The sequence below is a fragment of the Sebastes fasciatus genome, chromosome 2 (assembly GCF_043250625.1).
Source record: "Sebastes fasciatus isolate fSebFas1 chromosome 2, fSebFas1.pri, whole genome shotgun sequence".
NCBI classification, from domain to species: Eukaryota; Metazoa; Chordata; class Actinopteri; order Perciformes; family Sebastidae; genus Sebastes; species Sebastes fasciatus.
Genome location: NC_133796.1, coordinates 35,836,579 through 35,864,464, shown reverse-complemented (window position 1 = coordinate 35,864,464; position 27,886 = coordinate 35,836,579). Strand labels below are relative to the sequence as shown.

Genomic DNA, 27,886 nt, shown 5'->3' with positions numbered 1-27,886 from the left:
TGTTTTGAGTCCTGGTTGCTTCTTGTGGTTGCCTAGGCACTCCGCAGAGTCCCGTTTCCGTGGTAACAGCGCTTCACATGGTGGTGCGTTCAGGTAGAAGCTGAAATATCGGAAGTTAGACGGGAAAAAAACAGCAATAACTGTAACAATTTACAAAAGGTTTTTAAGGCCACCATAAAAAAACGAAATGATAAAAACAAACAGTAAAAGAACATATAGACTCCCAGCTACGTATAAAGCTAAAATAGCAACAAACAAAATTGCTATTGCATGTTCTTACTGCAGAGACCATTTGAAAGATTCCGCCTTTTTTAAGTATATTTTTTCTTCAATAGTGAAATGTATTCAAGAATAATCACACATGCTATTATTTTCTTTTCAGTACTGTGGAAAAATAGTGCTGTCATTTCAGCTTTTAATGTTGGATCAAATTAAGAAATAGAATAGACTCTACTGATTTCACTCTTCATTCAGTAAATGCACAGCAGCATTTTTCCTGCTACTGTATTCAGGAAAATTAGGTATTGTAACTCTGTAATAGTGCTAGTTGGGCAGCAGGGGTCACTGCTCTCAAAGCAAACTGTGCTGTGAGTGATCGTGCGACAGTTCATAATAGGTTAATTCCTGAATTGGGATCAGTGTTTCTCAAGGCATTAAAGGCCCTGGCAACCTATTTTCTCAGTCAACTTCTTACTATGAGTGATGTGGTCCTAATGTACATACAAACATTTTCTGCGAGATTTGTGTGAGCTCTTCTCACTGGTTAGCAGTGGCTCAGTAAGGAAAATGAGGATGTCTCGTACTTTTGAGCAACTTAAATAAAAGTGAAAAAACTTCAGCACATTGTCACACTTACAACTGGTATATTAAATTTGGACATTTCAGTCAAACCCTCAAGACCTTCAGCAGGTGATTAAAATCTTTATTCACTACCCCAAAGCTATAGTGAATAGAATTTCCTTTATTAGATGAAAAACACATTTGAAAAGATCCTCTCAGACTTTTTACAGACAAGCTCTAATTCAAAAAGTAATATTATTAGCTTCGGAGCTGAATGGCCTTTTTAATGATTTCAAGACTGTGATTAAAGCACATGCTTTTGCACCTTTGGCTTTATGAATAAAGAATTACACTAAGTTGTTTGATATGTGGTCAAATCTAGTGCTCATTATACACAGAAAAATATGCATACCTCTTCCCAGTGGCGGCAGAGATACTCAGATCTTTAACAGTGTATAAATACTCTGTTACAAGTAATAGTACTGCATTTAAATTTTACGTATTGGTAACAAAATATACGTAAAGTAGGCTATCAACAGTGACAGTACTTATTCTGCAGAATGACCCCTCTCAGAATAATATATATGGTATTATAAAATTGCAGCACAATTATTGATGCATTACTTTAAAGCTGCAGTGGGTATTATTTTTTTTCCATGTATTTATTTCTTTATTTGTTAATTTATTCTTGTATTTATTTATACATTTATTTATGCAATTTTCTTTTCTTTTCTTTCTTTCTTTCGTTCTTTATTTCAGCATCAGCAACAAAAACAAAGTGAGGATAGGACGCTCAGTTAGCTCACCTGGTAGAGCAGGCGCCCTGTGTATCAAGGCTTGTCACAGCATTTATTTCAATATTTATTCATTTATTTCCATATATACTTCAGCATTTATTTATTCTTTTTATTCTTATTTTTTCATGTATTTATTTAATTAATTAATTAATTTATTAGACCTCTTCCACCACTGATTGTAGTGGAGTAAAAAGTACAATATTTCCCACTGAATGGTAGTGGAATAGAAGTATAAAGTTGCAAAAAATAGAAATACTCAAGTTAAGTACAAGTACCTCAAAATTATACTTAAATACAATACTTTAGTGAATGTACTTAGTTACTTTCCACAAATGACTATATTTATTTGGCAGTCTTAGTCAGATTTAGATTAATAATACAAAACATAATTAACAATTAATTATGATGTATTATGATAGATTAAACTATTTTTTTTTTACCAGCTGCAACATTAAAGTAATTCTTGCATATTAATGCTTCAAAAATTGTACTGCAATTTTATAATATACATTGTTCTGACAGGGGTTATTGTGCACTTTTACTTTTGATATACATTTTGATGTGAATATGTAAAACTTTAAATGCAGGCAATGCTTTTACTTGTAGTATTTCTACACTGTTGTATTGTTACTTTTACTTAAATGAAAGATCTGTGTATCTCTGCCACCACTGGGAAGAGGTATGAGTAAAAAACAATTTGGTATGATTCATAAATCATAAAGCCAAATGCAGTGGCGGCTGGTGGATTTTTTTCTGTGCCACATCCAATCAATTTCAGCAAACATACCGATAGAATTTAATGCAAAAAAGTGAAGGTATCAAAAACCCATTACTACTTTGCAGTTAGATAATTAACAATTACTTTATTCCAAAAGGAAGAGTAAATAATGCTTTTAAAAACACAACAGTATAAAATGTACTCAGTGGTGGAATGTAACTAATTACTTAAATACAATTTTGAGGTACTTCTACTTTACTTGAGTATTTCCATGTTCTGCTACTTTCTACTTCACTACATCTCAGAGGGAAATATTAGACTTTTTACTCCCACTACATTTATCTGACAACTTTAGTTACTTTACAGATTCAGATCATTAATACAAAATATAATAAACTAATAAATAGTGTAATATTATAAATTAAACTACCCAGCAGTGTAAAGTCATTAAAATGAGCTCCACCTGACAGCAGTTGCTTTAATTGCAGTCTTGAAAAGACATTTAGAGAACTTTTTTTTTACTTCACTAAAGAGTATGAACGGTCATTCTTCTCCAGAGCTACTAATACTACTTTCTGATTTGCATGTAGCTTGACTGTAAAGCGTATGAGAGGATATACTTTAGTACAATACTTGAGTGAATGTACTTTGCTGCTGAGCACCACAGAGTGCTCTAGTGTTAACCATCCACCACTACGCCTCCGAGCCGCAGGGGGCGCTCTAACGTCAGCCGCCGTTAGCTCACTACGCTCCATGCCTCAACCAACGGCTGGTCCCTTCTAACTACTTCCGGAAGTCTTATTCTCAATGATTTTGTCACTTGTGTGAGATAACAACACTACTCTGGTGTTTGTCCTTTTGTTGTCTAAAAATGTCGTACAACTACGTGGTAACAGCCCAGAAGCCCACAGCGGTGAACGCCTGCGTCACAGGTAACTAAATCCCCGCTAGCTGCTGGTCGTCTGTGGACGTTGAGCAGCTGCGTGCTAGCTGAGCTAGCTGAGCTCCCGCGCTGCGCTGCGCTGCGCTGCTGCAGGCAGCAGAGAGCTGAGCACGGGCCTCTAGCTGCAGCTAGCTGCTGTTGTGCTAACTAATGTTTACGAGGTATAACGTTACCTGTCTGCGGGCAAGTCAGGACACACACGACTCGTATCTGTCCTTTATAACGCACATTGCATCTGGTTTAGTGGTTTTGGATGCAACGTCAGCTGCTGTCGTGTCTGGTTTGGTTACCTCACATTAACATGCATGTTGTTTTGCTGACAAACATTATTAGCATATCACCGCACAGCTATTACAAACTGCGTGACACATGCAGGCAGAGTGTAGTTAGCAATCTGCGTTTTCTAACAAATACCCTTGTAAACATGATAAGAAAGCTGGTGTCGTTGGATCTAACGTTATATGGTCCACTAAAATACAAGATAGGTGAAGGTACTGATGATGAAACCACGGCTTAGTTGGGATTATTGAATTATCTCATATCTCATGCATTTTGTGCTGCTAAAATAATCCTTTCCCCATTCACGTTACATTGTAGTATTTTAATCATGTGATATTAATCTTAGATTTCATGCACAGTACAAATAATAATAATAAACTTTATTTGTATAGCACATTTCCAAACATAGTTACAAAGTGCTTTACATAAGTTAAAATAGTGCAAACATCAAGATAAAAACAATACATATATCTGTGAAAATGCTTCACTGCCAGCCTGTACTTCACAACATACTGTAGTGATTCAAATCTAAAGTTAGAGACGGACAGAATACATTTATTAAAAATCTGCAACTTTTAAGTTATTTTCATGATTGAATGTTTAAATAATTTCTTTAATTGACTGATTAACTGCCAAAAGATGTTGAAGAAATAATAATATCCATCAGTCATTAAAGCCCAAAGCAATGTCTTAAATTTGCTTTTTTGTTTTACTATTGCTTTCATACATTTTAATAACGAGCATTTTTTTTTTTTTACTTAATAAATGACAAATAATTCATTAATACAATTGCCCATCTAATTGATTAATGAACGAGTTGTTTAGAGTATGGTCTAGCCCTGCTCTATATGAAAAGTGTCTTGAGATAACTTCTGTAATGATTTAATGCTAGGGCTGGGCGATATGAGAAAATAAAATATCACAATGTTTTTGACCTAATATCTCGATATCGATATTATGACTATATTGCAGGGTCGACCATTGGTACTTTCACAAAATATTTACACAATGAGATTTTTGATAAATAATCATCAGTAATGTGGATATAATGACTAAGCGGGTAAAGGCAAATAATAGAACAGCTGGAACAGTCTGGTAAGTTCAGAAAATGACATCACTTTACTGTAACGCAGCCTTTAAAACCAGGTAAAGACAACACTTATGCCGTATTACTATATCCAAAATCTAAGACGATATCTAGTCTCATATCACGATATCGATATAGTATCGATATATTACCCAGTCTTATTTGATGCTATATAAAATAAATTGAACATGGTACATGTTTCTAAACTTACCTGATTGTTGTAGCTGAATGAAATGAGCCTGGTTAGTTTCTCAAATGTAAACATTTTCTTGCTTTTCTCTTTTGTTTTGTTTTTTAAAATCAAAAAACATGATTTTAGTATAATCACAGGTAGGGCTCAGGTACTTTATTACTGTTATTATTTTTGAGTGTTCATAGACTGACGAGCAAATTGAAGTCATAAATGCAATCATACAATAATCCTTAGTGAAAATACGTTAGTTAGTTGCCACCCTGTCCAAATATCTTTTTAAAAGCACCATTAATCTTGCCCAAATATCAACACACTATCAATACAAATATTTTGTCAAATATTTGGGATTTTTGATGTTGTCAATTGGCTGTCGAAGAGAAGAGAGAGCAGAAAGTTCGACTGATACTTGTCTATCGATACTGTGGAAAATGAGTATTGAACTGTTTCAAATATTCAGTATCAATATGTATCGATACTTTTATATATTTTTGACAACACTACTGTCAATATCCAGCCCCAATGCTGATATTTGTCCACCTTTCTCAGCCATCCTTTCCTCCGCTCCTCTCGCCTAAGCAACAGTAACACATTACAAATGTTGGTATGTCTGCAGGTCACTTCACCTCTGCCGAAGACCTCAATCTGCTCATAGCTAAAAACACACGGTTGGAGATCTATGTGGTCACAGCAGAGGGGCTGCGGCCCGTCAAGGAGGTGGGCATGTACGGAAAGATTGCTGTCATGGAGCTCTTCAGGCCAAAGGTAGGTGTTGTTGTGTGTGTGCGTGTGGTTGGTAGCATGTTCTACATGATCAGGGTTCAACATTAATGTTGTTTTTAACTTTTCCAGTCTGGCAAGTGGGTCAGAAATCTACTTGCCCAAAGTAAATTTTTACTTTCCCCTTTACAAATAGTTTTATTTATTAATGGTTATCAAATAACAGCAAAGACTAAAGTAAACTGTCATGTTTTATCCGCCTTCCTCTCAAACTTGCGACAAACTGCACAATACATAGTTGGAGTTTAGCCCACATCCTCTAATGCCACCCGAATTAACTCCCGTTTCCAGGATAATTGAAATGCTCGCTTGCACTTCAGCTCATAAACTTTGTCTTTACCCGCCGACATTTTCTCGCGAGTGCCTGATCGGTACTGCGCATGTGCAACTCTCAACAGATGAGAAGGAAGTGAGATGGCTCAAGATTTAAGTTTAGTTACTCTGTAATAAAATTTAGACCGAATGCGCATTCATCAATTTCTTCCCAAGAAACTAGGCAACAAAAGTCTAAAATATATTTCTGGTCTTTTTTGGAAATTTTACATGTTGGAAAATTAAATGCTTTTTTGATTAGAAAGAAGGGTTCTCCTCTCAAATATTCTTCTCTGTTGTACCTGGCAGATGTTTGTGCCTAATAGTATGTGGTTACCTTAATAACAGAAGTTTGAATAGGAGAAAAGACGCATCTCAAATATTAGTGATGGTTATTATACATTTTTACTAGGAAACAAAGACAAGAATGTTTTTTGTTGGATTCATAGACTGGTCAAAACTTTGATAATGTAGGAGCTATTTATTTGTTGTTAGTATTTAGTTGTTGTTTTACTAATAATAAGTAGTATTGTTTGATTTATTATTCTAGATGTTTACTTTATTTAGATTTGAATTTTGCTAGTATTTTGTTTGCTAGTTATTTGTTTAGTTTAACTATTTTCTTGTTTAGTGTATTTAGTTTTTTGCATAATTAGTATTTTGTTTTCTTTTGTTTATGATTTTGTAAAACTGTTATATAGGTAGGTAGGTAGGTAGCTAGGTAGGACCAGCATGCACCTGGGTGGGCTTATGGTTTTTTACCAGAACAAGAGAGGCAGCAACATTCATGTTTTCTTTGTGCCTTGTGTGCTTGTTTTTTGGATAAATAAATCATCAGAAACATACATTTTGCATGGACAATGGACTCTTTTGCCTGCATAAACCACATACCCATGGTGCATTAGTGGCCCTTTGATTTAAGTTTTTTATTTTTCTGACAAATGGCAACTACAGACTTTGGTGTCTTTTTTTCTCATTTGTTCAGGGTGAGAGCAAAGACCTGCTGTTCATCCTCACATCCAAGTACAACGCCTGCATCCTAGAATACAAACAGAACGGGGAGAGCATCGACATCATCACTCGTGCACACGGCAATGTCCAGGTGGGTGAGACAGCAATACAGATATGATTCTTGAAATTCACCGTATTGTAATATCTACTCAATAAACATGAATTTTGGCGATTCCATTTCTTATGGATTGTTTGTATGAAGAACAGCTGAATGTATTTTGACTTTTACTCATTAATCTTGATTTAAGTTCACTATTGATATCTACACAAAGACCCTCATTAATCAAACTTCAGTCAGTCTGTCTAAATTCAGCCAAATGGTAATAAAATATGCTGTAATTTCAATCGGCACCAATCTTTTATCAGTGTTGTTATTTTCTTTAATAGGGTTTATAGCAAAGTTGTGGAATATTTAGGAATATTTAGGTCTCACTTTAAAGCTGATAAAGATTTTCCAGCTATTTAACAGTAGATTGAAAACACACCAAATGTGATTTTATTTTGTCCTGCTGGCCTTAAAACTTTCCAAACTAAATGCTATTTTGCAGGATCGTATCGGGCGTCCATCAGAAACGGGAATCATCGGAATCGTAGACCCAGAATGCCGTATGATCGGCCTGCGGCTGTATGACGGCTTGTTCAAGGTGATCCCACTGGACCGGGACAACCGTGAGCTGAAGGCCTTCAACATCAGACTGGAGGAGCTGCAGGTCATCGATGTTCACTTCCTGTACGGCTGCCAGGCCCCAACCGTCTGCTTCATCTACCAGGTACTCTAGGAGGAGTGGGGCTGTTTGTTTTAGGGAATAGGAAAGACTGTGTTAGTAAATTCATACAGGTGGGACTTTATATTTATTGTGTGAATTTTTCAAGTATTATCTCAAGACCATAGTGATAGTAATATAGTGTATTGTAGCATTGTGTGACAGCAGTTAAACAGCAGTTTGATGGTGAAGTTTAAAGGTGCCCCTGTGGAGTTTTTCTTTAAACAACCAAAAATTATGTTTACATTCAGTGCTACTCACCAAAACGCATTGTGTGTGTTTCCTTGAGGTCTAACAAACAGGATGTGCGTTCCCTCCACATAAAATTTGCGATGCTGACGTTTTAAAGTATTTTAAATCTAGCATAGTTTACATCCATGTTAAGTAGCTTGCAGTCTTTTTCTTCCGTGCCTTTGCTGGGCATTGCAGCATATCTTGGTGTGTTTCCGCCACCTGTTGATCAGTGGAATAGTGTGACCATTGGTGGGACTTTTGTATCGCTTCGCCTGCACGCACGATAAACAAAATGGGAACCCACTAGAACCCACTCAGAAAAATAGCTCCATAGTGCTACTAGATGTCTGAAACTCCACAGGGAACATCCGGCATTATGTCATATTTTCCTCATTTCCTGTTGTGTATCATAGGACCCCCAGGGACGCCATGTGAAGACCTACGAGGTTTCTCTGAGGGAGAAGGAGTTCAACAAGGGCCCCTGGAAACAGGAGAACGTGGAGGCTGAGGCATCTATGGTCATCCCAGGTAATCAGATCTGATACTGTTTACATGAAATGATAAGTCAATTCATCAATTAGTAAATCAAAAGAAAATAAAGCACAGCTAATGATATTTTTATCATCTAATCATCTGATTTTTACCTGGATTTTAGTAGTAGAATTGTTTTCTATATGGATTTTATCCATTTTTAAAAATTCTTAATAAAGACCGGACAACAACAAGTTTTACCCATTAATAAAACAAAAACAAGCTGCTTTAAAGGGATGGTTTAGATTTATTTTTTACATAAGACAGTAAGAGTTATTCATTGGTAGTGACACCAGTGTTTGGACGTGAGCTCAGGCTGTACATCTTGACCGGTTCAAGATCGCTTGCAAGAGGTGGTCTCGGACCGTTTCCAAGCGTACCAAAACACAGGCTGCCTGCACGGACATTTATTGAGATGGACACAGGTAAACTACAGGTTAACACGAGTGGGAGAGGACTGACCTGGACTTCTGCAGAAGTCGGATGTTTGCTTGACATCTGTGCAGAAGAGAAGATACAGAATATGATAAATAAAGTTCACAAAAATAGTGACATTTATAAAGCCATTGGAGATAAACTGGAGGAGAAGGGATTCGTGCACACAGTAGATCAGTACTGAGTCAAAAGGGAAAAAACTTCAACAGCAATATTTCAATGTCTGTGATTCCCTGCATAGAAGTGGCAGCTCTCTGGATGAAAAAGATAAATTCGCTCTTTCCCACACGCCCCTCAGCTAATGTATTTTTTTTACTTGGTCCGCTTTAATTTATGTAACCGAACCACACTAAATAGAAAAGGAACCAAAAGTATCAATTTCACTCTGATTCTGACAAATCAGCAGCTCGTCAGACAGAAGTGAATAGTGGTAAGTGGGGTTCAGTCATTAAAAACATTTTAAACCGCAGCACAGCAGTCATCCACAATAGAAAACACATATCATGTATATTTGATGCTTGATTCTCCCTGATAATGAAAATGTTATTATTGGTCGCAGCCCTAATTAAATGCATATATGTAACATACTCTGTGTCATACTGTGTCTGCATCTGAAACTGTATAAATGACTCTCTTGCCTGTGTGCTTGTATTTTAGTGCCAGAGCCATTTGGTGGAGCTATAATCATAGGACAAGAATCCATCACCTACCACAATGGAGACAAATACTTGGCCATCGCACCACCTACTATCAAGGTAAAGACATCAAATAATGTATATTGATAATGCTCTGTTTTTGTCATATGTCTCTTTAAAAAGTATATTTAGTTGTTTTTTCTAAACCCTTTAGCTTTAGATATTATTCATCACTCAGCAGTCTAAAGGAAGGATAGTTTAACAATTCAGTTATGTAGAATTGATAGTAATACAGCAAGAATAATATTATTTTCACAGTGTAATAATATTATGTGAGCAATGATTTTTTCCTTTCATAATTGGGAGGTAAAGCAAATTACAGATTTTTAGCCTCATGTCATGTAAAGCATCCTACTGGCATGATGATCGAAGGCTTTGTATTAGCAGTGAACATTTTCTTTATGCATCTATATTGCCGGAATTCCTAATGGTCATTAAGATCGGACTGTTATCATATTAATATAAAGCTCAGTAAATATTCAGAAGGTGTCAAGTTAAACAGAGTTTTTGTGGGTAACCGAGTCCCAGGTGCACGGTTCTTTGATATAATGAAGTAACATAAAAATGTTGGTAGTAAAAGAAATCATCAGAATCAGTATTATGTGAACACATTAATAATATTTTAGCTACATTTAGGAAATGCTGAGGTGTTAGAGTTTATTTGCTATGGGTCTTGTGATTGACGATGGAGGGGCATTTAAAGGCAGGTTTATAACTGCTGTGATGATGACTTCAGCTCCCCATACACCGCTGCTTTTAGTGTTATCTTATCAAGATGAAGTTGCAGTCGGTACTGCTCTGCAGTCTGCTCACATTTAACAAAGCTCGAGGCCCAAAGGAGCTCCTCAAACAGCATCCTGCTTCTATAATTAGAGGACGTTCTCTCACTGTCTCGCTGCTTTTTGGTACCACGGTCTCATAAATTTTGAAAAGGACATTTCAAGTTGTGTAGATGTAGTAGCTTTTAATTTAGAGTTACACAGCTTTGTTTTATCTTCATCATGATTATAAAAAAGATGTCTTTGCTGCAGTTATAGGGTATGTTGGTAACTAACCTCATCAGTCTGATATAGGGGTGATTGATTTATGCTTTTTCTGATTAACTTGGCCATTTGGGATCATGTAATATCAAACTTTCTATGTATTTCTCCCGTTTGATATTTAGAAAAATGTGTTTTCTAGAGCTGCAACGATTAATCGATTAGTTGTCAACTATTAAATAAAGCACCAACTATTTTGATAATCAATTAATCGGTTTGAGTCATTTTTAAAGAAAAACAAGTCGAAGTTCTCTGACTCCAGCTTCTTAAATGTGAATATGTTCTGGTATTTGGACTTTGAAGACAAGTTTAGTTTTGTTAAAGTAAGGAATAGGGTTTCAAAAAACATTTTTTTTTTATTGCAGTACAGGTAACAGCTAATCCCCCCTCGTGCAAACTAGACACTGTGCGGTATTTCAATGACACAAAATAGTTACCATACCAGTACCATATCAGAAATGAACATGGAAATATTGATTATCAATAAGCAAATTAGTTGCATATTAAAGTGGCAGTAGGCAGTATCTTTTTGGCATCATTGGGCAAAAATTCCACAATAACCTTTCAGCATATTGTAATTCAAGTGTTCTGAGAGAAAACTAGACTTCTGCACCTCCTCATGGCTCTGTTTACAGGCTTTAAAAAAATCTAACCCACAACGGGAGACTTTGACCAATCACAGGTAATTTCAGAGAGAGCGCATTCCTATTGGCTGTGCTCTGGTCATATGACCCGAAACTTGGCGTTCTTTCAAAAAATTTCCTGGAGATTTCACAATGGCTGCCGCGTAACAAATGTTCTCATTTGACAGCTAAACCGTGCACTACAAGATGATTCTGAAAACATTTGAGGCAAGAAATAGGCATTAACGCAACATAATATTGATTCATATTTGATCATTGCTGCCTAGTTTGACCGTTTGGTCGGAGTTCGCGAGTGATAGACAGCAGGTTCTCATAGACAGCAGATGGACAGCAGACCTCAGATCAGCTCTGACTGGTTGTTTTCCTCCGGTCTGTGAAATCTTGCAGATGTCGTTAAGAGCACCGGAGGACACCGTAGGAACATGATTTTTTTCAGGTTACCTGTTTCATGTACTACTGTCAGGATATAGCGACCGTTTTATAAAAATAACTTTTTTTAATCAGATTGGCTCCAATCTCGCCTACTTCAGCTTTATGTAAACATCCTTCAACTAAGCATCCATTAAATGTTCCATTACTTTTTGTCGAGTGTTGTTTAGCTGCACAACAAAGTTGTCCTCACCGAGACCCTCTCATCACAAATAAGAATGCAACAGTAGTGTAGCTTAAAATGCTTCATAGCCTGCTGTTATCTCATTGTTGTCTCCTGGCTCATATCGATGTCCTGCTGATTGGTTCTGTCTTTAAAACAGCCTGCACGCTTACGCAGCTCAAGTCTCACTCTGTAACAAATCTGTTCCCACAGTAGCATTGCTACAACAATTGAGCAATTGCTCAGGAGATGTTTGAGGGAAGAGGTACTAGTGTAGCATCTGTTGCTGCTATGTGACGAATGCAATCGTTCTCAAACTTTGACTTCTATTTAAACTCAGACATGACATGGATGTAATGTTTCTAAATGTCTTCTTAATTTGTTGGGTCTCAGCTGCCTTAGTTTCCAGACATAAAATACACACTAGTCTCTCCTCATCTCCCACTGCATACACTGAACCCAAGACCAAGATAGGCTTTGAATGTCTGTCGTTATATTTCATGATGTTATCACCCTTAAAAAAAATGACGACTGCATCCATAGCAATGGTCTGGTATACATAGCAGTGGCCTGTTATAAAGAAAATAACAGACTGTTATTTTTGGTGCTTATTGGTGGTTAGATTGCTGCTAAACCGCCCCGTTAATCCAGGTGCGTGTGGGAGAGTAAACCGTTTTTGATCGCAGTGAAAATGGTTGTTTTTGAAAGGCTAAACGCGTAGTATCCAAAGTATGGACTGAAGCAGAATATTTCGTTAGATAAAAACATGTTGTGAGTTAATTAAAGAGACTGACTGAGTGTGTGTGTGTGTGTTTGAGAGAGGGAGGAGAAGAGAAGGTGGAAGGTAATGTTTCTGTAAGTTATTTAAAATAATAATTTGAATGTCAACGTTATGAATGAACCTTCTAACTATTTGGTGCAGCCCCACTTCGCCATATTTTCTTTCGATTACCTTCAGCTGAGCGTGTTGTCTTGTTTGTCTCTGAAGCATCGTCTGTTTTTTTTAATTGGTCCCTGTCAAACATCTGTCCATTCTGTAAACTTACAGACTATCCATCTGAATGAACACCATCGCTATAGCCGATTTGTTTACTGTTCCGCTGTGAAAAAGATTCCAACATCAAAACTAGGGCTGTCCCGATTACTATTGTTTTGGGCTTTTGGGTATTCGAAGCTTCGCGGCGCAGCAGGCTGACATGTTCTTCTGTCTGTCTGTCTGTCTCTAACCATCTCCCTGGTTTCAGTGCCCGGGACAGTGCCGCTGCCGCACTAAATATCTGTCTGAGAATAACTAATAATGATTAATGTTGTGGGATTATTCCTTATTTCATGGGCTATTTGGGGATTTACACATTATTATTACTTATTTATATTAAAAAACAACACAAAACTATGACAAATATTGTCCAGAAAACCTCACAGGTACTGCATTTAGCATACAAAATATGCTCAAATCATAACATGCCAAACTGCAGCCAAACAGGCAACAACAGCTGTCAGTGTGTCAGTGTGCTGACTTGACTATGACTTGCCCCTAAACTGCATATGATTATCATAAAGTGGGCATGTCTGTAAAGGGGAGACTCGTGGGTACCCGTAGATTGATTCGGGTCAGCTCTAGTCAAAACATTAATTCCGCATCACATTTCCCCCCAGTCACGAGCGCCCCACCTGGCATGACGTGCCACACACTTTGAGAACCACTGGATTAATGAAACACCACTCTAAATCAAGTTTTTTACTTTTTCCCTTCCACACCTAATGTAACATTAGTATTCAGCTTAAACACACACTCCTTTCACAGTGTCAAGTAAACAGAAGCATATCCTTTGATGTATAACAACATTTTTGGCAGCTAATTAATAAGTTGTCACTCATGAGCGCGGAACTGAAAAACAAATGTGACGGCAAACGTTCTGCCGGCGTGTGAGTCTGCAGAATGTGACCGACTTCATATAATACTTTGTTGTAGACTGGTGGTCTATGGTGGGCCAGCAGACTCACTGGTTTCACTTATTGAATCTGATTACTTGCCATTCAGTCGACAGAGGGATGCCGCTAGAGGTTAGGGAAAATAAAAGGGGATCCACGGTTTGACAGAAGATGTAAACAATGTCACAGGCAGCAGGATGGTGAAAATATGTTTTGTAAAAGTTCGATCAAGTGAGAAATTGACTCTGCTTGTACTGTAGACTACAACAATAACAATAGCTTTTGTTGAAGGAAAAGTAGAGGAAGCTCGGTCACACTACGTGGTTTTAATGCCAGTTCCAATTATGACTACTGTTCTAGCCTACTTATAGTGGAGACAAGAGACTTTGGCTCTCCAGCAACCCCAGTTCTAAAAGATAGTTGTTTTTCCTAACATGTTTTGGTGTAACCCACCCCGTCTGGTTTGGCTCACCATGTTGTGTGAGGCAGCCCAAATATAACCAGGATGGAAAGCTGAGTGTGACTCTGACAATATCCCAAGGGTGTTTTGTTCAAGTGGAAAGTAAAAGAAGACGTGTTAATTCTGTTATAGTTTGTAGACTTTTTGAACTTCACTCTGTTAAAGTGGCTATGCAGTTTTATTTGGGGAGCATATATTGTATAATACAGTATGAAATACCGACATACATTGATCAGACCGCAAAAGTCTGAAATCATATAATTAGCTAAGTTGCTATTAGAAGTCAATATCGGCTGATCACAGATGAATCGGTATTGGCATAATGTCATCATATCAGTTGATAAGTCACACAATATGGCAGTACAGAAATACTAAAGATAATGTGTTTCAGATCCTTTAGAAACTGTGTTGCTGTTGCGTAATTTGTCCTCCAGAGAGCACTGACAAGTTATTTTTCAACAGTAAAATGTCCTGTTCAATATACTGTACATATTCTGGTCATAATGCTTCAATTACCAAATTTAAGGATCCAAAATACATGTTTATGTAATGTGCTTATGTAAATATATGAATATCTGCCAATGTGTCATTTTTTTTTTTTAAACTAAAAAATCTGAATATGTATCAGCCTCAAAGGTACAGTATCAGTCAGGCTCTAATTGTAATTATTGTATGAATATTAATACGCTTGTGTGTCCAACACATCCCAACTCGTCACACACCGCCTCTTGGCCTCACTTTATTTTCGGCATCAAAACCACTATAGTTCCCCTCGGCGTCATTTTAGGATTAGGCAACAAAACCACTATAGTTAGATTTAGGAATTAACTACATGGTTGGGCTTAAAACTACTATGTTTGTACAGTGAAAATGACACTGAACGTTGTGAACACGGTACCTGAACGAACAGCTGGTTGGTAGTTTTATATGACGCAGTATCACTTCACTCTATCTTTAAAACTAAGTCCGCTACAACCTAAAAATTGCAAGTTGCTTTAATGTCTTAAAGAAATTAGTGGAGTTAAATCAAATTAGTGTTATTATCACGTTAACTTTGACAGCCCTAATTTCGATAGGAACACAACAGACAGAAAATACGCTAATCAAACACACAAAAGAAGAGACAGCTCAAATATAACCATTGCATTTCTCAGTCACGTGGACTTTAACATGGCTTTACTCCGGTTGTCGTGTACACAGGCTCCTGACGGGACGGCAGGCGGTCTTGTTTAATCTTTGCTTTCCTTGTCACGAAAAATCTGAACAGTGTGTAGCTCTGAGTGAGATTTAAGCTGTACGTTAGGCAAACTCCTCAGAGTATGTTTCATAATGAGAAAGAACAAAACAAACATTGTGAAGACAGGTCTCTGTTGCTCATAATAGATAATGCATGAGGTGAGGATGAAGTCTTCTTCTGTGCTGGCGTAATTCAAGGAGCAGCTCCTCCACTGTGAGTGTTATTGTAATGATTTGTCTGTGTTCCACTCTCGTTTGCAGCAAAGCACCATCGTGTGTCACAACCGGGTGGACCCCAACGGCTCTCGCTACCTGCTGGGGGACATGGAGGGACGCCTGTTCATGCTGCTGCTGGAGAAGGAGGAGCTAATGGACGGCACGGTGGCGCTCAAAGACCTGCACGTGGAGCTGCTCGGAGAGGTGCTCCATTTATCTTCTTCGCTATGTCTCTTTATCTCCATCTGTCTTCACCGTGTTTACCCACCTGTCTTTCCTCTGGCATCTCTCCCATCTGTTTCTCTCTACCTGACTCGACCACCCTTTCTGCTGCTTGTTGATTTTCCTCCTGCTGCCTTTTCTTTTCTTTGTTACGATTGACTCTTTAATGGTTTATAGCCCTGACAGGAGCTAATGGATCAGTCTGCACTTGTAGAGAAGATGTGAAAAAATGATCCCATCTCTTTTGTTGCTAGCTTGTCGGGGTGTCACTTATCCCTTTTAAGTTGATTTAGACAACGACTGTATGTCAATACTGTGCTCAAAGCTGAATCTCATGTTAAAGGCACCCAGCTTTTGGCTTGTGGCACCTTCTTCTAATGACTTGCCAAGGAGTCTAGAAAGGTAAAACGCCGCTGAGTGATGCTGGAGCGAGAAACAATCGAGCAGAGCAGAACTACTGCTGAACTAGAGACAGATTGCCTTTCAAATCACTCTTAACTTTATCGTTAGGAACAGTCTGTTCTGTCAACAGGCAGCAGCAGCCCTACATTAAAATGCCAGACAGAAAAACCTCTTGATTGTGTATCAATAACACCTGAGACGATGTTCACGCTGATGAGGGGGGATTTAAAAACGTCATTTATATGTCAAACAGTCTGTTTTTAGATCACTTTAAAAAAGTCAAATGTCCAAAAGTGAAACTTCATAACTTCTTTTCCATTTCGCAAACAACAAAGTTGTGTATTAATATCATTATCTGCTGTTATTGTTATGACTTCATTTGTGTTTCAATATAGCTGAACAGAGTTGTCCTCAGTGACCTTTCTGTTGTTGCCGTCAGACAATTGCAGTTTGGTTTAATGGTTTAATTAATGGTTTAGCATGTAAAAGGTCAACATTAATAATGATTTCTCATCTGAAATTACCAGCGCCTAAAGTGATGGCTCATAATTGCTCATTTTGTTTGGCCAACAATAAAAACAAAAGCAATTGCGCCGCACCTGCACAAACAAGACTAAAAGAATGTAAATCTCAAAGACACACCCTTAATTGCGCTGCCAAGCAAACATCGCCTCGGTGCTCCGGTGCCATTTGCCCATATTTACATGAGGTAATATGCATACATTTGGCACAAAATTGGCCCACAGTTCAAATCACAAAGATCAGCGCTAATAAGCATAAAAAATAGGGTTATTATAAAAAATAAAAAATGATTTCTTCCCTCTCCCTCCTTTTCCAAAACCTGGGCTTACATTTTTCCCTTTCCTCTCTCTTAATTGCCTTCTGGAGGTTTGGATTGAAGCGGCCCCTCATGACGAGACCTGTGGCTCGGGCTGACTCTCAGCCCTCACTAGTCACAACTGAGGCATTGACCTCAAGCGTGTTCATACTTTGCCTCGTGCATATTTGCAATCAGATGCAAAAAAGGGGCAAGTTGCACTCATACACACTTTATGTGCTGTAATATCATTAGCACAATATCTTCCGTGAATCGGATCTTGAGACGGAGCAGATAGCGGTTGCACATGATGAGCTATTCATGGTGCTTTCAGCGGACCCAATCCATTCTTTGTGAAATTGCCCGTCAGTAGGGCTTTTCAATTTTCAAATGTGTCTGCATTAGTGCGGACTAGAGATGAATCAATAAATAAGTCTATTGACAGATAATTGATGCCAACTATTTTGATAATTGTTTAATCACCAGAGTCATTTTTCAAGCAAAAATGCAAAAATATTTGCTGGTTCCAGCTCCCTCAATGTGAGGACTTACTGCTTTACTTTGTCGCCTATGATAGTAAACTGAATATCTTTGGGTTTTGGGCTGTTGGACAAAACAAGCAATCTGGAGACATCCCCTCAGGCTCTGATAAATTGTGATTTTTCACTACTGACTGACGGATGGACTGCTACATCCCATGAGCCATGCTGCTAGCAGTAGTAAAAAAAATGAAATAATCATTTGTTGCAGCCCCTAGTGTGGATATCATTGCCTCAGAGACTGAGATGGTTTTGTGTCTCTCTCCAATGACAGACGTCCATCGCTGAGTGTTTGACTTACTTGGATAACGGTGTGGTCTTTGTGGGCTCCAGACTGGGCGACTCCCAGTTAGTGAAGGTAAGCACCAAGAGACAGTTTCACACCTTCCACAATCATTAAGTTAATTCATTTTTAATCTTTTAATTGTAACCTTTAATGTCAGTAAAATTCTCTGCAGGTATTAAAATGATTTCATGAAGTGGGATGGAGTATGGCAAAGTATTTGGTCCCTCCTGTATTATCTTTGAATTTTTCTTTAAAGGGATAGTTCGGGTGTTTTGAAGTGGGGTTGTATGAGCTACTTCTCCATAGTCAGTGTATTACCTACAGTAGATGATGGTCGGCACTCCCCCAGCTCGGACAAACAGACAGGAGTTACCGCACAGAAACGTATGTACTGTAAAACATATTTTAGCCGCCTAAAAAATCAATATCAGTTTAAGTGTACGGTATATTTAGAATATTTTCACAGCTTTATCTTGCTGTCGGACAGACCTTTCCAATGGGGAACTGAAGCAGCTGTATCCATCCATGCTCTTGCCAAAGCAACCAGACTCCATTGAAAGAACCTGTAATTTTACCTCACAGTGGTAGACCAGCAACTTCTCTGTGAGGTAAGGTAAAATTACTGTTTTTTTCAATGGAGTCTAGTTGCTTTAGCGAAGACGGATTTAGTTCCCCCGTTGGAAACATAGTATAGCTGTCTCACGGCAAGATAAACTGGCGAAAATACTCTAAATATAGCGTACACTTAAACAGATATTGATTTTTTTTAGTTTAAAATACATTTTGCTGCTGGCCCCGTCCACAACAGCTTTGGTTCTGTGCTGGTACTATTGTCTGTTTCTCCAAACTGGGGGTGTGCCGACCGTCATCTACTGTAGGTAATACACTGACTATGGATAAGTACCTCATACAATCCCACTTCAGAACAACCAGACTTTTCCTTTAGGTACATTTACATTTTGACATGTTAAACATTTAATCTTGATCATCTTTAACAGAAGTCTACACAACATGTATCACTCCACCACCATGTTCTCTCATCCTTTCTTGTTGATTTTTGAAGAGGGTTCTGTTTGTTTCTCCGCAGCTCAACGTGGACAGCAACGAACAGGGCTCATATGTGGCTGTGATGGAGACGTTCACCAATCTGGGGCCCATCGTGGACATGTGTGTGGTCGACCTGGAGAGGCAGGGCCAGGGCCAGGTAAAAAAAATAAATAATTGAATCTTGTTTATTTCTGTGAAAAAGTGAATTATTTTTGCCACCAGCAAACAGGAAAGACATAACACGTTATATTACAGCTACATATTGAAAGCAAATCATTCAGGCAGAATAAAAGGTTCGCCAGAGGATGCAGACATGACATGGTGATTACCCAAAACCCTCTTAACAGTCACTGGATGCACTTTATAGCTTATGGTGAATTTCCATCTGTGTTTTCCTCTTCATCATCTTCTTTGTCACAACCTTCAGGGAGTCTGGGCTTATACCGCAAATGCAGCCGGCTTCTGGAGCTGTGTTAACAGTGTTTTTGTCAGCAGAATTAAGCATACTACTGCACAAACATGCCACTGGCCAGAATAGCCGGCTGCAAGTATTCAGGAGATTCTTGCTGACATCAAATACGCGGCTTCCTGTGCCTTTTTATAGGCAGTCTGGGTGTTCTGATTTTGTCTAGTCTATTTTTTTTGTTGACAGTGGTCTCTGTACACCTGGGGCATTTCTCCTTTCCCAGTTTGTGTATCCTAGATTCCTTTACTCGTCTCCTCGCTTCTTATTCCTGCCCACGGGAGATGTGAGCAGAGGAGGCGAGGAAGAGATGCAAGGAGGCAAGGCAACAGGCCTCTGTGATGAGACATCCTCGCCTCTGAGCCGTCAATTTAAAGCGACGTCAATTAAATATGACGTTGGGAATCTGCTGTGTGAATTTATTTTATTAATGAATTAATTTGTATTTGTTTATATTTCTTCATTTTTTATTTACTCATCATTTATTTAATTTTCTAAAATTTCATTTATTCATTATTTTAATTTATTGTTATTATCAATTTATTTTTTATTTAATTTATGTTTTATTAATGTTAATATTATTTTATTAAAAATGTTTTCTCCTCCCACTACTTTGTTTTTAAATTTACAGTTACTATCTGTTATTTTATGAACATATTTTATTTGTTGTGGTTTAGGTTGTAGTCATTTTTCTTAAGGAAACAATAAAATGCATGATTAAAAAAAAATGATCAGGATAACCCGTGACGCATAAAAGAGGCGTGACAATGGACAGCTGATGCAGCTGTGCCCAACGGAATATATCTACATCTATGTAGATATATATTGTGTATATATAGCGTTCACACTCTGCGTTCCTCGCTCCTCGCTCCTCGCTCCTTGCTCCTCGTTCCTCGCTCCTCGCTCTTTGCTCCACGCTCCTCAAGATGCATTTTAGGAATTGGGGCGGCCTTCAAGATGGCGCGCTGAGATTGATTTCCGGGTTACAAACCGAAGGATCGAGGCGACACAAAATTGAGAAATGAGAAGAGCCCCCTGATATTAACGTGCGCCCGGTATCCTCTTTGCATCTAGATATGATTTAGCTGCCCTGCAGTTACACCTGATTGGTAAAATGCATCTCTGCTACACAAACTTAAATTGGCTGTCTTGTTCCATTACAAAAAGGCAGATTGCTGAGCTGCGTTATTTCCTCTAACAACATTTACACCCTTTAAATCTGAGAGTGAGGACCTCGTCCCGGTCGTTCCCCGTCTGCATGTTTCCGAACAATCCATCATCTTTAGCACTTCTGTGTTCCTAGGTGTGTTTACCTCCAGCAGTTGTCAACCAGTTTGTTTTCAGAATATAATGCGATGTGACCCGTACTGCAATGTCAAGTTATAAAAGGTAACAAGAAGACAACATTCCTACCCAGTAAATTGATTTCTTTCTTGTACCTTTAATATCATGAATTATTTTTTATATTAAATGAAACCAGATGCTATTTCTAATATAATAGTTTGACAAAAACATTTCCTGATTTGAACATTTCTCTTTGTTTGTATCAAATCAGTGAGGCAGAGGGAGATGAAACGGTGAAGTAGCGAGAGAGATACAGTACAGAAGGTTTTGTTGGCAGGGTTTGACACCAGGCCTCGGGGTACTTGATGTGGTTCCAAAGGCAGCGGTCCACTAGAGCACAGAGCCACTGTCTGGGTCCAGACCAGCACACAATCACCCACCGACTGTATTCATCCACACACTCCAGCTCATTTCAGTCTGGGGCCCAGAACTAAATCCAATAATTGTTTTAATTTGCAGTAAATCCACCGAGCATTTGACCTGGTTAATTGGCACGGACACATTCCCAGACAGTTAAGACGGGATTGATGCACAAGCTGCAGGGCAGAAACATAACCGGACCTCTCTACTCACAGATGTGCAACTGCTAACCAGATTGGGGTTTATGAAGGATAAAATAAAATGATAACAGATACACAATGTATTATGAGCAGATTATCAGGATTTAGTCAGTCCCTTGAGAGCGCGGGGGCATTTGAGAACACTCTCGGCGGAGTTGGGTGGGTTGCCAAGTCCGCAGTGGTTCTTTCCATCAGGATGGAGCTGTTGGGTGGCAGGTGGTAGAAACTGAGATTGTATTGGATCTGGTATTAATCCTGTTAGTGGACCATGACTGGATGAATGAGTAGCATTCTGATGCTATCCAGTCTGACTGTACAGACATCAGAACTATTTACTTTCAGGGTGTTGGATCTCAACGCTGTTGCCATGTTTGAACTGGCAATCTCTCTGAGAAGCTTTTCTATAAACTGATACTGATTCTGAAATCCTTCACTACTACAACTGCCACCATTTCTGTCATAACTTGTACTTTGGATTGCATTTACTACTAGAACTGGGACCAGTGAGCATTAATAAACGTTTAGCCAGATCAGAAAAAAACAGAAAGTCAGCACACCTGAACTAACAAGAATTGCCCACTTCCTGCTAGTATGACATGGTTGGTACCAATTGTTTCCGTACGTTTTTTTATAGTTTCATATGATGCCAGTATCTTCACTCTAGCTTTAAAACTGAGCCCACTACAAGCTCCGAAAGACTGATTGTGTTAATGTGTTAAAGAAATTACTGGCGTTAAAACGAATTTGCGTTAACTTTAACAGCGCTAGAAAAAGTCAAAATAACTGGATCAACTACAATAACAAACCCATTAAAAAGGACAAAAACACCCTAATATATCAGTCCATATCTTTATGTCTTATTGTGTTTCTTTGCTGCTTTCAGCTGGTGACATGCTCCGGTGCGTTCAAGGAGGGCTCCCTTCGGATCATTCGCAACGGCATTGGGATTCATGAGCATGCCAGCATTGACCTGCCTGGAATCAAAGGTCTGTATGTTCTGTATGTGTCTCTGTCACCACCTCCCTCTCAAATCTTGACTTAATCTGGACCTTGGGCCTCATTACAGAGACTTCCTAAATCTGAAATCTTATCTTATCTCAATTTAGGATGACATGTAGGATTTTTAGTAATACAGAAACACATATCCTAACTAACTAGGAAAAAATCCTATCTTATCTTAGGATAGGAATTTAGCTATTACTGAGACGTCCTAATTTAGGGATTTCCCAAATTAGGAATCCTAATTACTGATATTATGGCTTGTCCATCTCGAGTAGTTTACCGGTACATTCTAATTAAAGATGCAGGCATGACGGGACGAGTGCAGATTGAAGAGCCTAATTTACAGTTAGAGTTAGGATTCCTCAAATTAAGATGGGAGGTCTGAGATGAGATGGGACACAGCCATGAGTTTAGGAATTGCTCCTGTAATAGGAAGATAAGATTTTTCGAATCATTGAAAATTGAAGTTAAGATAGGGCAAGCAGTTGATATATTTTTCTGTAACGAGGCCCCTTATTCCCTTTACCGACCAAAACGCCAGCTGTTGCTCGTCCAAGCTCCGCGTGTTAGCGCGAGCAGATGGCGCAGATGTCACAGGTCTCGGCTCGGCACTTTTCAAAAAGGAACAAGGAAATGTTTGGAAACATTTGTATTCACTTAGCAAACCAACGAGCACTACAGTGTCTGCAGCGGTGAAGTGTCAATTTGAAGAATCCCGTCAGGTTTAACAATGGCAGACACCTCTTAATCCCAGGAAATTGAGGTTCCTCTCCCAAGACTGTTCCTTGACGCTTAAATGAGACACGCAGGTTAGGCAAGGTCTGCTTGCACTTGTTAGGCTTCAGCTGTTTATCGACTGTCTCTGCCCTGGACACCTCAGCTGCTACCTCCTGCCCCTGGGCTCTTGATGAGGGACAATTATTCATTAAGCCAATCAATAGTTCTCTGAGAGGGATCTGTAACCTGTACATCTTCCAACATGTTAACATTTGACAGACGGAATAGTTAAAGATCGGCTGTTTAGATATTTTATTTCCTCCTGCTCTGCAGAAACTTTTTCCTCCTAACACCCTCTCCCTCCAATTCCCTTCAAGGTTTGTGGCCGCTCCGCTCCGAGGCAGGCAGAGAGACAGATGACATGCTGGTGTTGTCTTTCGTGGGTCAAACGCGGTGAGTGTTTGCCGTGCAGCATGCCAGATAAGAGCAGAGTCAATACAGATGCCTTTTATCTTATCTTAAGAGTGTGTTTTTTCCCCCAGGGTGTTGATGCTGAGTGGCGAGGAAGTCGAGGAGACTGAACTTCCCGGCTTTGTGGACAACCAGCAGACATTTTACTGCGGCAACGTGGCGCACCAGCAACTCATTCAAGTTCGTATACACACATGTTTATATGTCTAAAGTTACATGTGCTGCCAGTGTGCTTCACCAGAACATGCTTTGGTTAGTTTAACATTCATTTGATGTTTAGAATTAGCTGACTCGTACATCCTATTTCAAAGCAGGGATATCATCTAATTTCACAAATTCTAAATGAATTATAGAAATAACTTATTAAACTGTGGCCCTACTCGCATTTAATAAGATGTACTTTGCCGGAGTTGAATCATACATGATTGAACGGGGAGTTGTGGATGTGAAGGGCGCAAGAGGACTTCATGTATTTTACACTTGGTTGAGATGAATATTGCACTTCATTTAAATTCAAGTTTTAGCCTGCCTTTTTGAAATGAGGATGAAACCTGCTGGGAATTCTGCCAACCGTTAGACCCTCACCCATAAATCTTTAGGTTATGACAACACTGCTTGTGTTTTAAGGCAGGAACATTTTTACTAACTCTGTCTTCCCTCTGAGAGTTGGTATATTTACACTGAATACATTTTCACATTTGCGCTAATGTGACGGTTGTTAAATGACTTGTGCTTTCTGCTGAAGACAAATTCACTTCAAATGATAACAGTTAATAGTTGCACTTAAACCTGCATTGAAGCCACCGGCTGTAGAGTTTGGTTTTTACTTTGGCATTCAGTGGTCAAAGCCGAGTATATAGTATGGCTGGACCGTGTACGGTCAGTCTGTGAATTTGTGGCTAAGTGGTTAAACAAAGAGCCAGTTGTCATGTCTAAAATGTTAAATCTAGCGGTACATGTCCACCAGGTCCGGCGAGGACACTAGGGGACGTGCTGCTCCGTTCAAGCGGTGACGTGGAATGCACCTGATTGGTCCCTGGTTTTCTGCTTAACGTTTCAAACAGGAAACAACATGGCGGTTATTCCATCTAAACAATCCACCAAAATCTACATCTGAAAACATTTTAAGCGAGAATAGGCTATACCACTGCTGAATCTGGTTTCAATTTAGAACTAGATCGCCTAGTTTCACAGCTTGATCCACGTTTCGTGAGCCGGACGGGTCGCGCTCGACAGGCTCATTTGCACAAAGGCCAATGAGGAAACTCCAACACTCGGCCGACCAATCGTGTAACTTCGTCACTCAGTCACTCGGTGACAGACTTTTGTGTTTGTAAATGGACACTGGTTGACAGCGTGTTGCGACGCTAGAACAAATGGACTGAAAGCAACACAGAGACTGCGCCAGTTTCCAGCGGCATTGTCACATTTTTTTATCATTTAAAATATGCTATAATCACATACAAACTGCACACAAATACTCCATGTAACTTGAAAAAGGTTGCTCATAGTGCTAAACACAATAAGAATGAATGCCTGACTCTGCAGTCGTTGTAACTTAGTTTATTTCGGTCCTCCGTCCCACTCACAGACTGTGTGATTGAGCTTTTCTGTTCTAATTAAACCTTCAATACAAAACCGTAGGCAGCAGATCCGACGAGCCGACTGTGCTCTACCTGCCCAGCACGAAATAAACAAAAATCTAAAGAAGCGTCCTGTAAATAATGCTGAGCATCTAGAAGGACCCAGATATTCTCCTCAGGACCAAACACCGATGGACTATTAGACTTAACAGTTGGTCATAAACACAACTCCAACGTGATGCTCGTGTTGCCTACGCACCAACATTCGGTAGTTTGTTTTGGAGTATTTGTTCTTTGGTCACCGATTGCTTAATGCACTTCTTAAAGTAATACGTCACATCAGTTACTCACCCTGTGTTACCTTGAATTCTTGAAGAAAACTTTGTTTTTCTTGTACGCCTCCACTGTGAGCGGAGAAAATGGATTTGCACGGATGCGCCTGCGCAAACATGAGACGGTAGTGGTGGAAGTGTTTTGAATAGTACGATTTTGGCGAGAATGTATGTGTTTGGGAAGTAGTGATCATACGACTGGAAAAAATGAGACTCGGATCATACTGCACGAGTTGTGTGAGAGTTTGTAAACGGATGTTTTGATATTAGTTTTGCTGTTGTTAAACCTGGACAACATTTACTTAAATTCATCAAGACATTTCTCCGTTTTTGGATTCACAAAAACAAAGTTTTCTTCAAAAATTTAAGATAACACGGGGCGAGTAATTGATTTGCAAATGATTATTTTGTGGGTGAAGTATTCCTTTAAGCATTAGGGATGGCACTGTTAGTCGGTTGGTTCACCACTTTGGTCCAGACTGAAATGTAATTTACTCTTAGGGAGGGAGGGCATTCCTGGTCCACAAAGGATGAATCATATGGACTTTGGTGATCTCCTGACTTTTTCTCTTGCACCGCTATGAGGGTGATATTTTAGTTTATTAATGAAATGTTTCTTGGACACATTGCCATGGAATCTGGTACAGACATTCATGATCGCCACAAGGTGAACTGTAATTACTTTGGCGATCCCCTGACTTGTTCTCTAGTACCAACGTGTCCAATTGTTGGGTTACCAAATACCTACAAAAATAATTGTGTTTAGTGCTAATGAGCAAATGTGAACATGCTAAACTAATAATGCTAACATTAAAAACTACCAAACTACATAGTAAACATTATACCTGCTAAACGTTATGTTAGCAGTGTCATTGTGAGCATGTTGAGTAAAGCCCGCTGCCTCACAGAGACACTATATTGACGGTGTATGGTGAAGTATTGTCTGACAAAATAACCTCCCCAGTTGTTTGGACCCCAGCTGTTTCCCAGCTGTTTCCCAGCTGTTTCCCAGATGTGTGTTCTGATAGAAAACTTGAATTTAAACTGTTTTGGTTCAAATGAGCTGTGATTTGCACGAACGCTGCAGACATAAACAAACCGCAGAAACTGAACAATATGATCTTCCGAACTGCTTTCAAGGACTCCAGGATCCTATCTTGAATATATTCTGTATTTTCACACCTCATTACATCTCCACATTGTGTGCTCCCAGAGTGCAGCACCTCCATTTATAGTTTGGCTGTTGTTTGTACCTGCTGCAGTCTGTTATTCAGGCTCCCTCAGCTCCTTTTTTTTTTCTTCTTCTTTTTCTTGTCTTGCTTGTTCAACACTGTATGGCACTCCCCATCACATTATTCAAATTTAATATTATATTTGTATTTCTCTGTAAGGTGAGAGGCTTTTTACCAGGTAGTCACAAGCCTCTCTGGTACATTCAATACAAATACAATCATAGTAATAATAGGTGTTGAAAACATCTTGTTTGGATGTTTCATAAAAGGGATTTCTGGGATCAAACAAATGCTGGACATTTCTTCTTCATTCTTTTTTGTATCAAGTATATTTCTTAACATTTGTATTTAGAGCTGCAACGATTAACTGATTAGTTGTCAACAATTAGTTTAATCGCCAACTATTTTGATAATCGATTGAGTAATTTTTAAAGGATTCCAGCTTCTTAAATGTGAATATTTTCTGGTTTCTTTACTCCTCTATGACAGTAAACTGAATATATTTGAGTTGTGGACAAAACAAGACATTTGAGGACGTCATCTTGGGCTTTGAGAAACACTGATCGACATTTTTCACAATTTTTCTGACATTTTGTAGACCAAACAACTTATCGTTTAATCGAGAATATAGTCGTCAGATTAATCAACAATGAAAGTAATCGTTAGTTGCAGCACTATTTGTGTTGTGATTGAACTGCTGTATTTTCCGTTAATACAATATCATTATTTAATGGCATTTGGCATTACATTACACGTAAACTCAAAGTGCTTTACATTTAAAGACATATATAATATATAAATACAGGCCTAAACATAAGAACGTAGGGAGCATAAACAACATAAATATAAGAATACAGTAGTATAAACAAGCATACACCCAACCACACAGCAATAGATACCCTAAAACATCAACACAAATCAAATAGAAACCTCTGCACACAGACACGGTAATTAACTATAAGCCTGGGAGATTAGGAAAGTTTTGAGTTTGCTTTTGAATGTGGACACAGTTGTGATGTACCTCAAGTGCAGTTAATGGCTTCTATAGAGTAAATTATAGTCATTATAACCTCCATTTCATTTGATCTTCTCTTAAACATCTGTATTAGCGCCATCAGGATTGCTGACAGATTGTTTTTAAACATTATCTCAGGACTCCAGGGACATGCGCCATATGTTTAATAGCTCGAGAT

At 38.7% G+C, this 27,886-nt stretch overlaps 1 protein-coding gene across 1 annotated transcript in view; it reads left to right on the top strand.

The window, feature by feature from the left end:
* The first annotated feature begins 3,052 nt into the window (after positions 1 to 3,052).
* The window catches only part of ddb1 (damage-specific DNA binding protein 1), a 61,456-nt gene continuing 36,622 nt past the window's right edge, over positions 3,053 to 27,886 (top strand). The window contains exons 1-12 of the mRNA XM_074622211.1: positions 3,053 to 3,227; positions 5,411 to 5,559; positions 6,872 to 6,988; positions 7,446 to 7,667; positions 8,309 to 8,423; positions 9,519 to 9,616; positions 15,722 to 15,880; positions 17,931 to 18,014; positions 19,030 to 19,146; positions 22,240 to 22,342; positions 23,453 to 23,528; positions 23,618 to 23,726. Of these exons, the coding sequence (XP_074478312.1) occupies positions 3,167 to 3,227; positions 5,411 to 5,559; positions 6,872 to 6,988; positions 7,446 to 7,667; positions 8,309 to 8,423; positions 9,519 to 9,616; positions 15,722 to 15,880; positions 17,931 to 18,014; positions 19,030 to 19,146; positions 22,240 to 22,342; positions 23,453 to 23,528; positions 23,618 to 23,726 (1,410 nt within the window). The 5' untranslated portion in view covers positions 3,053 to 3,166. The remainder of the gene's footprint in view (positions 3,228 to 5,410; positions 5,560 to 6,871; positions 6,989 to 7,445; positions 7,668 to 8,308; positions 8,424 to 9,518; positions 9,617 to 15,721; positions 15,881 to 17,930; positions 18,015 to 19,029; positions 19,147 to 22,239; positions 22,343 to 23,452; positions 23,529 to 23,617; positions 23,727 to 27,886) is intronic.